This window comes from Amphiura filiformis, chromosome 20 (assembly GCF_039555335.1).
Source record: "Amphiura filiformis chromosome 20, Afil_fr2py, whole genome shotgun sequence".
In the NCBI taxonomy this organism is placed as follows: Eukaryota; Metazoa; Echinodermata; class Ophiuroidea; order Amphilepidida; family Amphiuridae; genus Amphiura; species Amphiura filiformis.
The window spans coordinates 38,419,986-38,433,465 of record NC_092647.1 but is presented as its reverse complement, the minus strand read 5'-3'; the positions used below and the strand labels follow the sequence as shown (position 1 = coordinate 38,433,465).

Genomic DNA, 13,480 nt, shown 5'->3' with positions numbered 1-13,480 from the left:
TTACTATTTATAAATTCTTAAATTTGGAATAAAATTAAATTGCTAAATTTTTTCAAATAACTGTACACTGCTGTCTATGGTGAATCTCGTTTAAACAGAAACGAGAAAGTTCGATATTTGACCGTTCTCTTGGCGACATCAACAACAACTTGCGGGAAAGTGTGGACAGATTTTCTTACTTTGCAGGTTATAAAGAGTCTAACATTCACACGAATTTCGATCTAAAATAATAAATAAGGTGTCAACATGGTGAGTATGAAGGCTAATGTGTGAAACGAAGTCTTAAACCAGACGGGGTATAATAAATAAAGTTGACATTGCTTTTTTTTGGACAACTCATTTTTTTTATCAAGATAATTTTTGTACAGTAAAAATAAAAAAATAAAAAGCAGATAACCCTCTGATGTGATGTAGGCTAGTCCTGCTTAATCGGAGTACAGCAAGAAAGAAGAAGAAGGGTGTCGATCCGAAGTTGATCGTGGGGGACAGAATGTTTGTGAAATATGATCCGAAAGTGGTTTACACCTGCGCAACACACAGGTGGCTGTCGAGGGGATGTGCCCCTGTCGGGGGTGTTGCAATAATTATGTGTACCCCGGGGTGGTGAATTATATAGGTAACCTAGGCAAACCTTAGTTAACACATTTACTAGTCAGCTTAATTCGCCGAGACCGGGCCCCAACACAATGCATATTTACATAGAAATTTGAATTTTTTTTCGAGAATAGGTGGGTGAAGGAAACCTACATAAATATGTTTTCTATACTTCACTTGACCCAAATATATGATTTTTATGGTGATAATCAAGTCGCATACATGGAATTTTAGAGGATTTTGATAGCAGTTCCATTAAAAAAAGCTGCCATCGCCATGAGACTAAGATCTAGAAACACCCCGAAATGCCGTTTTGGGGAATTTTGCTAGCTGAATCTTTTGATGAAAGTCAATCTTTGACAAGATGTAACTTTGCTACGGAAAGTGCTATGAAAAAAGGTTTTCAGTGTTGGCTTAGTTTACTCAAGGGCTTTAATTTGATATATAAAACGATGCAATTTGATGGCAAATTTGAATTCACCTAGGATACCTAAATTATAGGGGGCAAAGATTTTTGGCAGGCCAAAAGGGGGGGCAAGCATTTTTGGCAGGTTGAAAGGGGGTGGGGTCAAGCGATTTTTGGCACAGATATTATTGGCCCTATTTCTATATACGGATTACAGTTTTAAATTCAGGTTCCCCAAAATCTTGCATTACATGTGTAAGGAAGGGCAGAGATTTTTTGGCACATCAAAAGGGGGGGCAAAGGTTTTTGGCATGTCAAACTCAAAAGGGGGGCAAAGATTTTTGGCACAGTCAAAGGGGGGCAAGCAATTTTGGCAGACCATTTTGAGAATTCACCACCCCAGGGTACACATAATCAAGCCTTGAAATAAGCGGGCGCTGGGAGCAACCCCTGAGTCGTTGGAAAATTTTACAATTACCGGTATATTTTTATCAGTGTCATCATTCTTGTAATTTTAATCTGTTGTATGGGTAAATTTTTATATTGTATATTTTATGTGCATTTTCCTTTTTTAGTTGTAAAGCGCAATGGGGCATCTGTGATGCAAATTGCGCTATAGAATTAGAAATATTGGTTTATTATTATTATTATTATTATCTTTTAAAGGGTATCTGAAGACTTTCTTGTAAGTTTATCATCATATTTGAAGCTGGTAATTGAGATAAAATTGTGAAACTGATCAAAAATTATTATTTTTCCTTATAAATAGACAACCGTCCGTCGGACACTCACACATGCTCAGCAGGAGCGCATGCTGGCAGAGACAAGAAAGCGAGAAGACGTGCGAGATGACCACCTCAAGCGTCTTGCTGGAGAAAAGCTCCTGGAGGCCAATATGGCAAGTGATGAGAGGGTGGAAAACAAGCGATATATTCGAACGCTTCAGCGGGAGCAACAAGAGAGGGAAACAGAGGAATCTATTATAAAGGTATGTTACTTTTATGTAAAAATGATTTTGCTGTACATAAAGTTGTTTTCTTTAAACTTCCGTGGTCCGGGTACGCGCTGGTGAATTGCAATCGCGTAGAAGTGACAATGTCGCCTACTACGCGCCGCGCCGAAGACCAATGGGTCAGCCGGCTTGTTGTCAAGTGCATTGATAAGCCAATCAGCGTGATTGTTTATTGCTTTTGTGTTTACGCTCGTGTACGCGATTCGCACAGGCACGACCACGGAAGTTAAAAGAAAACAACTTTAGGGCTGTATCAGTGTATAGATTGAAGCTAATGTTGTAACATTTCCATAAAAAATTAGGTAAGAACATTGCATGAATCCTTCATCCTTGCACCCGCCAGTTTGTGTATGTATTATTACCCAAAATCAAACCAATTCTCAACACAGGAATTAGGAGTGGATATTTTGCTGGCACCTAACCTACCTGTGTTTTGGCAATTTCAGTAAGAGCTAGTGTTAGTTGGTGTGAACTTCATATTACTAGCCCATCTGGCTAGTGAAGCATAGGCCTAAGAAAATGTTGTCAATGGTAAACTATGGAATCTTTACAAAGCAAGCAAAACTTAATGATATTGGTTTCACGTTGTTTTGGCACAGCTAATTTGCTATAGTTTAAGGCAAAGTTTTACGGGAATGCAAAAATGGTCTTAAGTTCATACATCACTAGTTCTTAAAATGTAATGGTTTCCACGAGTCATCAAATTCTATGCCTTCTTTAAGACTTCCAAATAATATCCCAGGCAATTTAGTTTCGATTGTAGTACCGGTAGTGTTTTGGCATGTTTTGTAAACTTTGTGAACATTTGGAAAAAAAGAAGCAGCTTAATCTTACGCTCATTGAATACATTTTTCCCCATAGTCTCAAATGGCCAGAATACAACATGAACAACAGTTGGAGCAAGAAGAGCGCATGGCCAGAGAGCTGGAGAAACTGAAGCTGGAAGAGCTACGTGATGCCAAGATGAGACAACAGATCCGGGAGAATAGTCTAGAGCTGAGAGAACTGGAGAGGAAAATCAAATCCGGGTATATGAACAGGGAAAGGTCTGCACAGATAGCTGAGAAAGTAGCTATGACTTATGAAAGAACTGTAAGTATAATTTGCATAATCTCAGAAATTAAAATGATAATGTCATGAGATTTCCTTAGTTATGACAACAGGTTGTAAGAAAAGCAGTAGGCCTATGCTTTACTCTAAAGCTGAATTTATACCTGACTGCAAAAGCGAATCACACACATGCTCAGTGTGTGTAAAAATGACTACAGTTTTGCATACTGAGCAATCTCAGTGAGCATTTACGCAATTTGCTTTTCTGCAAAAGCGATTGAGTATAAATTCAGCTTGACATTATGAGCCATTTATACTGTAAGTGGTTAGTAAGATGGAAGTATTTGCACATTTGTTTGAATCTAAGAAATATACCCTGTTGCCCATTCACACCATTCAAGTTCATTTTAATAATAAATTTGGACACCCTGTATCACAAGCTACGATTACTTCCATTCATGCGTTTTGAGTGAGAAAATTTTCCTTCTGCACGGACAAAGATGATATAGGTGAAATCTCTGTTATCTGTCTCTGTTGTTTGAAGTTAACCAGAATTTGTCTTGAACAAATATTACCTGATTGAAGAAACACATTACACAATATATACAATCCTTAAAGAATATCAAAGAAAGGTGTTTTATTTTTACTCTTCCATTTCATCTGAAAAGAAAAGAATGCACCACATGCTGAGTTTTTTGGTATAAACTGGATCTATTTTCTTGTATTGCAGGCAAGAGAAGCAGAAATAGCCCGACTCATGAAAGAGGAAGCAAAGCGAGCAGAGGAAGAAGAGTACCAGAAAGATGTAGAGAGATACCATGAGAGTGTGCGATACCAGCAGGAGCTAGAGAAACAACTAGAGGAGCAGGAGCGTAAGAAGCAGGAAGATTACGAGGAGTTCCTCAAGGAGAAATTGATGATTGATGAGGTGGTACGCAAGATTCAGGAAGAGGATGAGAGGTAAGGGTCAGGGGTGGTGGGAGGAGGCTTATGTACCACAGAGAAAATGTTGGGTAAAATTAATGAAAAGTACTTATAAATCCTGTCTTTTTGTGCTCTGGCATGTATACATATGGGCGGAAAAGATTTGTGTCATTCACCCCTTGCCTGGTTCTGCCATATTGGGTAGAGCCTCAAAATGGTAATAGACATGAAAGAAAGAATTACGTCACTTTACACAATGTTATATTGACTCGTTCAATTCCCATTCATCCATGCTGCCAGATCGCGGCTCTACCTTCAAACTTGATGACCATGCAAGAAGTGAATACTCAAGGAACAACATGCAAGGCCATATTGTGGCTCAAATCCTCAATTTTATGATTATGAGTAGTATGCTGTACTACCCGACTACAAATGTCCCATATGTTATCACAAAACCAATAAAATGTTGTTTACAAGAGATTGCTACAGGGTCAGAAACTTGGCAACATTCGACGAATCCATTCTCACAAAGACTCTCCTGACTACATTTATGACAAGTCGATTCTTGTTGTAATGTATTAGGGTTATACAATGGTCAAATGCTAGGGAATCAAAACATTTTCATTAAATTCTTTCAGTAGATTGGTCTATTCTAGTTGAAATCCATTCAACCCCTATGGAAGATGCGACCTTAATCTTCCACACAGGGAATGTGAATTTCAAATGGGGTTACCTGAATGGGTGAATCCATTTGAAATCTTCACCCCCTGTGTGTGAGATTAAGGTCATGTCTTCCTTAGAGGATGTATGGATTTCAACTGGAATAGCCCATTTCAAATGAATCCTTGCAGTGTGTAACAAAACTCTGACCCTGTGCTAGTTATTCGTCCTGCAACAACATTGTTCAGTGTAAATTGTGATCCAAGAAATGGAATACCGGTATATGTGAAAGTGTTTAACAATATCAATGGTTTTTAAGTCTTGTGGCTTTTTTATATGCAACATACACGACATGTATACATTATTTTTTAACATACCGTACTGACGCGAGTATAGTCCCACCCCTTTTTGGGTGAACATTTTTCAAAATTGGGGGTGGGACTATACTCAATTTCAAAAAAAAAAAAAAAATTTAATATGAAAATTGATAATTTGTTTTCATGTCATACTCTATTAATGATTTCAAAATGCATTGAATTTGAAAAAAATTAATAACTTTTGGGGTGCGACTTTACTCGTGGAATTGTTCAATTTTTTGCAGAGAACGTGAGATAGCTTTCAACAAGCAACAGGCTACCAGGCGATATGTGGATGAATTTAAGGTGAAGCGTCAAGAATGGAAGGACCAGGAAACACGCCGTCTGGAGGAAGAGAATGAACGCATTATGGAATTTGCACATATGCAGCAAGCGAGGGAAGAGGAACGCATGGAGAGCAAGAGACAAGAAGAGGAGGCCAAGGCATTGGTGCAGAATAAGGTAGGTTTGTGTGGAAACATGCTTGAATCCTGATGAGGCCATGACCCCCAAATTAGGCTATTCCAGTTGAAATTCATACACCCCTATGGAAGATATGACCTTAATCTTCCGCACAGGGAGTGTGAATTTGAAATGGGGTTGCCTGAATGGGTGATGCCATTTGAAATCTACACCCCTAGATTGGGGAGATTAAGGGCATGTCTTCCATTGGGTGTATATGGATTTCAACTGAAATAACCCAATTGGTGAGAGGTATGGCCAAATTAACCAATTTCCTTTGAGGGACAAAGTCGGTGTGAATAATAGATTTTGATCTTTTTGCTTGTTTTTACTCTTTATAAAGTTCTATATTGGTAAAGCCTGAATGATAACATCCTTTGGTCTGTCGGTAATGGGTCTGCTGACCATTTTTGGAATAACAATGTTACCATTGGTTATTGCATCTCAAGGCTCAGCTCAAGCTGGGATAACAAGCATGACTGATATCAAAGATTTTGATAGAATTTCTTATAAAAATATTACTCATAATTTTAAGAATGAGAATTAAGCTAAGATCTAATAATAGTTTGAAAATATTTGATTTTGGGTCTTATCTATTGTGATAACTGCAAAGTCAGGTAAAAGCAAATTTAAGAAGAATTCTGATTTAACAAAAGTCACATGGCAATCTCTTCTTTTCATGTAGTAATCACATTTTATGAGCCAGGCAGCAGGGGTGAAATTAAGTGGGAGACGGGAGCCGTTTGGCCCCCAGAAACTCTGAAACGGCCCCTGGTTCCATCTCAATTTTAGTTGACCAGGGGACACTTTTCTCACAAAACTGGCCCCCTGGATAGTGAACCAAAAATATCAAATTACAAGCAAATAGTGCTTATTTAACTCATCCAGCACATCTTTATTTTTATTGGCCCCTTGGTAATTGGAAATGGCCCCTGGTTCTTCCAAATGTTGGTGAACCAGGGGCCACTTTTTTTGCCAAAGTGGGCCCTGGTTCAAGCTCTCTTATTTTCACCCTTGCCAGGCAGTAAGCATAAAATGAAATAAAAGCATTAATGATGTTAACTTTTAACTTAAATACACATTGTTTCTTCACTTTGCAGTTAAGCAAAGAAATTGCAGCTAAGAGAGCCGAGCAAGAAGAGATGGAGAACGTGAGACAAGAGTTGTATCTGGAAGAACAAGAAGAAGCCGAGAGACAGAAGGAGATGGCGGAGATAGAGCGCCGAATCAGACAGCGTCTTGACCTACAGAGAACACACACATGGAACAGCTCAGATTGAAGGACATGAAACTACAGGCGGAGAGGGACGAGGAGGAAGAATTCAGAAGAAATGTAAGGCAGATTTTGTTGTTGTTGTTGTTGTTGTTGTTGTTGTTGTTGTTGTTGTTGTTGTTGTTGTTGTTGTTGTTGTTGTTGTTGATGCAGACTACCTGCTAAACTAGACTGGCGCCATCAGTCAAGAAAACATGAGACTTTTACGGCAGGTATTGCTCAAAATGTAGTTCACTAATTCTGGACATTCCATAGTTATCCGTATGAGAATTTGTTCACCGAACACATTCACTGATGCATGCTAAATTCCAAGTTATGCAATAACAAGTCTTGCTACTGAAACTCTATTTTTCAGTCATCACTAACACTTGATTGAAGCATTTACTGAAAAGACCTGCGCAGTTGGTAGAATACAAATATTCAGCCTACTTTACTGCTTCTTACAAGATTGGTAATGACGTCGCTGCCTGTTTTAGGTTGCGTAGCCTTGGCTCGTACGTGTTATTCTTGAAACCACTGAATAATACGCATCACAATCATAATTCTATCTCAATATTTTGGTTGACTTGCTTGTTTCAACAGATGTTAGCCAAATTCGCAGAGGATGACAGAATAGAACAGATGAATGCGCAGAAGCGACGTATGAAACAGCAAGAGCACAAGAGGGCGGTAGAGGATCTAATAACAGATCGCCGGGAACAGTTTGCCCGAGACAAAGCAAGGGAGCTTGCAGAAAGGCAAGAGGAAGAGAACCTAGAGAAACTAAGAATGCAAATCATAGAGGAAGAACGACAACGATTACTACAGGAACATGCCACAAAACTACTGGGATATCTACCAAAGGTAAAAGTTGCAATGATACAATGTACAATAATGTTTAGTTCTCTTTCTTATCTTCATTTGTGTTTTCTGCTCTTTCTTGATTTTCTTTTATTTCAAAACTTTCAACTTGTATAACAAATTGTATCCCTAAATATTTCTGTAGGGAAGAATACTAGGAATCTTGATTGGACTTGGATAAGTGAACAACTGTAATACACAGTTTTGCTTCTAGAATCTAAATCGCTGGAGCAATTTAACTAAAAACTTGGAATAAGAATGTTTGGGTGATGAGATGTGAGATAAAAAACACCATGTATGTTACAATCGGACCACTCACCTTTTAAGAGGTACTACACCCCTCGATAAATTTAGTGTCTATTTTGCATTTTTCTCAAAAACTAATAACACAGTGGTAACAAAAGTTATGTATATTATAGGGCAAGGAATCCAATTACTACACTGGAATTTTAGTGACTTAAGACAAGCGGTTTGTTATTTATGATAAGAAATAAGGTACCGCTAGGATGTACCTCATTTCCTATCATATATACTCAACCTCCTGTCTTGAGTCACTGAAATTCCTTGCCCCAATAATATACATAACCTTTGTTACCATTGTATAATTATTTTTTGAGAAAAATGCAAAAATAGTCACAAATTTACCACAGGGGTGTATTACCCCCTTAAGTTGGAAATACAAATGTTATGGTATACTATAACACTTTAATTTGTTTGAGCATTTGAATAAAAACTCAACTTATTGAGATCATTTTGTATTTTTTTCCTTTTATGTTTACAGGGCGTCATCCGCAATGAGCAAGATTTACAATTATTTGATGATGAATTCAAGAGAAGATATTCAGGTAGACAGAGAGACGCATTTGACGAAGACGCATTCTTTTAGCTCTCCAGCACCGTGTGTCGAGTCGTTACGGAGAAATTAACGTTTGGGTTGGGTGAATGGACTCTTGTTTACCACAATATATGTAGAGTGATATTTGACACAAGGGTACCAAAATTACAGATAGTATTCTGCACTGTGCAAGTGCACTACTTATTTTATTATATTTTTCTTATTTTGGATTATAATTTTTATAAAATCCTTTTCCTTTCCAGCACAGTAGAAAAAGTAAAACATTCCAGAAAAGGTACCTCGAAAAATGTGTGGGATTTAGCTGCATTAAGTAATGCCTGTTAAAAAGCCCTGATTCTTCCGATTCACCACCAACGGTTGCTTTTGCCAGTCCTTGACCTCTAGGGTCGACATCGCCGTTCTAGCGATTTTCTTGTGATAATGTTAAAACAGCTCCACAAAGGTTTCTGTGTGATCAATAGATTGAAAATGTATGTATAATAATTGCAAATCGTATTACGCGGGCTTTGGATGTCAACATTTTCATGTGATGCATTGCATAATTTGCCTCTCCCTAGCAATCACTGGCGGTGCATTGTATTGTGAATCAACCAAATTGGATCAAATTTGATATGACTATATAAGTGATATACCGTAAAAACTCGATAGTTAGCATATGTGCTTACTGTCAAGCGCTTTTAAAACATGCAAATATGAAGAGCCCCATCCACAAAAGTGTAAAGGGTTTTGAGCAAATCATCGATACACATAGTTATACGAATTTAAACATGCAAACATGAAGAGCCCCATGCACAAAAGTGTAAAGGGTTTTGAGCAAATCATCGATACACATAGTTATACGAACTTAGTAAACCTGCAAATGTGTGTCTCAACCCCATTAGCTCAGTTGGTAATGCGCCAGACTTTGGTACAATTTCGTGTTTACAAAAGCGCTTGATAGTAAGCACATATGCTAACTATCGAGTTTTTACGGTATACCAGTTGTGCCATTCTTCTGTAGTAGCAATTTTAATTGATAGGGTATGCAATAATTATATGCCAGGTTTTAAGCAGCATATAAGGTGAAGTAAAAGTTGTTTATCATGCCCTTTGACATTCTATTGTTGTAATTCATGTGAGTTTCCTTTACAATGCTTCCATTGCCATGAAAAGATAACCTATATACCCCAGTAATCCCTAGCTATTGTCTGAAACTCTTTTCTTTGAAGACTGAGTTCAGCAGTCTAGCCAAGTACTTCCTCTATATATGTCCAGTACTAGTACTTTTAATAATTATAGTATTGACCTTGTTTTATGTGTCTGAACCAAATCATATGAGACGTAAGCTGTGAAGTTGTGCCTTGTCTTCTACAATAAATGCCTTATTGAATTAAAATCATTTGAAAATAATGTATGTAAAAAAATGAATATTTGTGTATATGGTGTATTTATCATAGGAATTCTAAATAAATGATATTAAAAAGAAAATATGACAGAATGTTGAAAAAGAATGGCAAGACTTGTTGATAATAACATTTCAATTGAAAATTAATGAAATGTTTATAACAAGTACAAGTAATTTGTAAGATTATGAAATGATTGGGTTGACTGCTGAATGCAACATCCATCAACACGGAATAAAGCGTGACTCTCTGTGTTTAGTACTAAATTGTGTGCAAGTGTCTAATGTGGCATTCAACAGTTGCTCCAAAGGATCAATTCCAATTCAATTCATTGAATAACTAAAATTGTATTGGGAAGATAAGTGAAAGATGAAAAAATGTCTCTATGGTATACTGTGGGTCTGTGGCCTTTTCTTATACTACTTATTGTAGTATTATTATGTTTGATGAATCCAAGTGTGTGAAAATATTGGATCTAAAACATAATAATGATAAAATTGGATGCTTTGCACCTAATATTTATTGATCTCACTATGACTAGATTCAAAACATTTGATTTGACATATGTGTACATCCATATCAAAACGATGCACTTGTCGGTTGCTAAATGTGTCTCATTTCACATAATAGCTAGGAATAAATACCAGACTCATCTCAAGTGGAGATCACCTCAAATCATACTAAATTCACTTGATTTATGAATACAGAGAATGTATTTCTAAACCATGTGACCTGGGGATGATTTGGTTTGGTATTTATTCTATTATGTGAAATGAGACACATGTAGCAACCGACAAGTGCATCGTTTTGATATGGATGTACACATATTGTATCAATGTCCCGTTCATTATTTTAAAACTCATAGCTCGACCAACAATAGATGAGCTCAATCAATCCAATTTTATATCAATATTGTACTATATACAGTCACTTGTTTTTCCCATCGTTTTCAAATGATGCTCACAAAGACAACAACGAAATTGACACAAATAAACTTGATTGGAAATTAAATTAAGCCTGAGAAATTGCAAGTGTAAACATTACGACATTTTCAGTATATGAACTATACAGGGTGTAACAATAAAATTTGTACAATTGCATTTTGACTTCTCAGGAAAAAACTAAAAGCGTCACGGCAAAAATGTAATATGCCATAGAATTAGTGATATCTTGGCTAAAAGAAGACGTTTAGTTGGTTTCTTTACTAGCTAAGGTTCAAAAGTTATGTCCGATTAATTAAATCGTCCAGAAAACGTGTTGGGCCACTTTTGCCATGTTAGCGTATATCAAGTTTGAACCGCGTAGATTGTGTTTATCGTGCATTGAACATCAAAGAACTGACACAAAAGAATTATAAGTGGTGTTTCTTCAAATAATTAACATGAACTTAATAATAATATGATATTTCTTTAAAATCTATAAGTGAAGTCATGAAATCTCTTTCGAATTATCTTATAAATAAAGTAATTTCTCATATCCCTGAGATATCATTGGTAAAACTAAGAACAGTTTTTGCACCCATAAGTACAAAACAATAAAAATTTGAAATTAAGTTCAGCTGGGCTGGGCGACCACTATTGCCAGCATTTCTGTCAACAAATTTTACATACTTCTCATTGTATGCCTTGAAGGAAGACGTGAGTTTGGAAAATGATCTATAAACAATCTGATGGTTTCTGCTTGACTACATGTGCTACCGAATGTCACAACCATTAAAATACGCTCTTCCAATATGAATTGGGGTTGAAGGTGTTGAGCTGCAGCCACGATTTCTAGTAAATGAGGTTGTTATGTTAGTGCTTAGTTGTGACTTTCAAAAACTCAAGGAGATATTCTATTATGTAATCATTTCTACCACTTCGAATACCGCATTGTTTAAATTGACCTATCATAAGCGCACCGTCTAACTGGTCCATGGTTTAACTCTATTCAGTCACTTTTGTAACACTTAGACGAAAGTGGCCCAAGCGGTTTTAAGACTAGGTTACATAATTGGCTATATCTTCACTTGTATACCTACAATTTTATTGAAACAAAGCTCATCTGGTGGCTAAAGAAATTATCTTGATAGACATATTAATATCAAACCAAAAAAGAGGCGGCATACTTGTGTCATTCTATTTTCAAAATTGTACAAATTTTATTGTTACACCCTGTATATTCTTTAATTCGCATTATGCATTGTACTCATCCGTCCACCTATATTGCCTTCATCGAGTCGTAATTCATTTCTTTCCCACCATTATTCTGTAATGTTTTGTATTCATTTAGGAAACCAAATTGGTATTCTGCATTATTTACATGTATAGTATATTGAATTTTTCAAAGTATGTGAAAAGCAATAAAATAAATTAAATTGTATTTATTTTGTCTCGGTCTCGCTTAATTCTCTTTTTGATCAATTATTACCATATTCAACCTATGTACCACCCCTATGATCTTTTCCAGCAGGGTTATAGCTAGGCAAATTTTAGTGCCAGGTGAAATTTTTATAACATAAAATAAATGGTAAAAAATTCAAATTTTGATAAGAATTGCTCATTTTTATACTGATTGTTCATTGATTTTGAGACTGGAGTGCCAGGTATTTGGGCTCAAAATTAACTTGAGTGCCGGGTGGAAATTAAAAGTGCCGGGCGAGTCCACCCGCCACCGCCCAGCGTAGCTACAACCCTGTTTCCAACTTACATGTGTGACGCGATCGGAACCACTTGGACCAAAGTAGGACATTTTGAAAATTCAATTATTACCATTACTGACTTGCTCAGTAGCTAAGAGAAAGGTGCTATAACTGATAATAGCCATAATAGCGCTCTTTCTTATATTTCTTGCAATTGCGCTATTTTGTCATTTATTTCTAAGATTGCGAAATTAGCACTGTTATTATCAAATAGTGCTAGCGGAATAGTGCAATTATCACTTCAGTGGAGAGGTAAAGTGAAAATGTCATTTTATAAAATAACGCAATTATCAACTATAATTTCAAAATGAGGTTGATTATCATAATTGCGCTATTTTCATTGAGCATTTTGAAAGTTTCATAATTGCAACGTTCAGTTCATAATTGCACTAATTTTAGAATGTATAGTTGATAATTGCATAATAGCAAAGTAGACTTCATAATTGTGCTATCATGAACATTACTGACAATTTGAAAATTGCATAATTGCGAAGTAGAATTCATAATTGCACTAATTTCAAAGCCTCACATTGATAATTGCAGATTAGCAGTCAGTGTTGCTATTCTTTGATATTATGGCTATTGTCAGTCAGTTCCAGCATCTTTATGGTAGCTGAAGCTTACTGACATAAGTATGTATAAGGGAGCACACCACCATAAGATTCCGCGGCCAAATGTGTAACCCGCAAAATAGTCCTGATAAAACGTAGAAATTGAGCTTTTTGTTACATTTGTCAGCAAATAATGTGTCTGAGATACGTTTGTTTGATAACATTCTAAAGCTGAAACGGTTTTGATGAAATTACGTGCAGAAAAAATGATTTTAAATGTGTTCTGGCGGACTAATCGTGCATATCATGTATCGATGTAAAATCCCAAGAATTGAGCTTTCAACAGCTTTGAAATCACGGGATTGGGTAAAAATGTCAAATTTGCAAAAAACTGACATTGGCGATCTATGTGCAAAAGAAAATATATTAAAGCT

The 13,480-nt window shown here is 36.5% G+C and overlaps 1 protein-coding gene across 1 annotated transcript; it reads left to right on the top strand.

The window, feature by feature from the left end:
- Window positions 1–120: 120 nt before the first annotated feature.
- On the top strand, window positions 121–10,877 carry LOC140142844 (meiosis-specific nuclear structural protein 1-like). Its single transcript, XM_072164862.1, is given in 9 exon segments — window positions 121–249; window positions 1,770–1,988; window positions 2,874–3,104; window positions 3,793–4,022; window positions 5,248–5,464; window positions 6,565–6,717; window positions 6,720–6,797; window positions 7,320–7,580; window positions 8,359–10,877. Coding segments are annotated over 9 exon segments (1,497 nt in total). The 5' UTR covers window positions 121–246; the 3' UTR covers window positions 8,464–10,877.
- The last annotated feature ends 2,603 nt before the right edge of the window (window positions 10,878–13,480 follow it).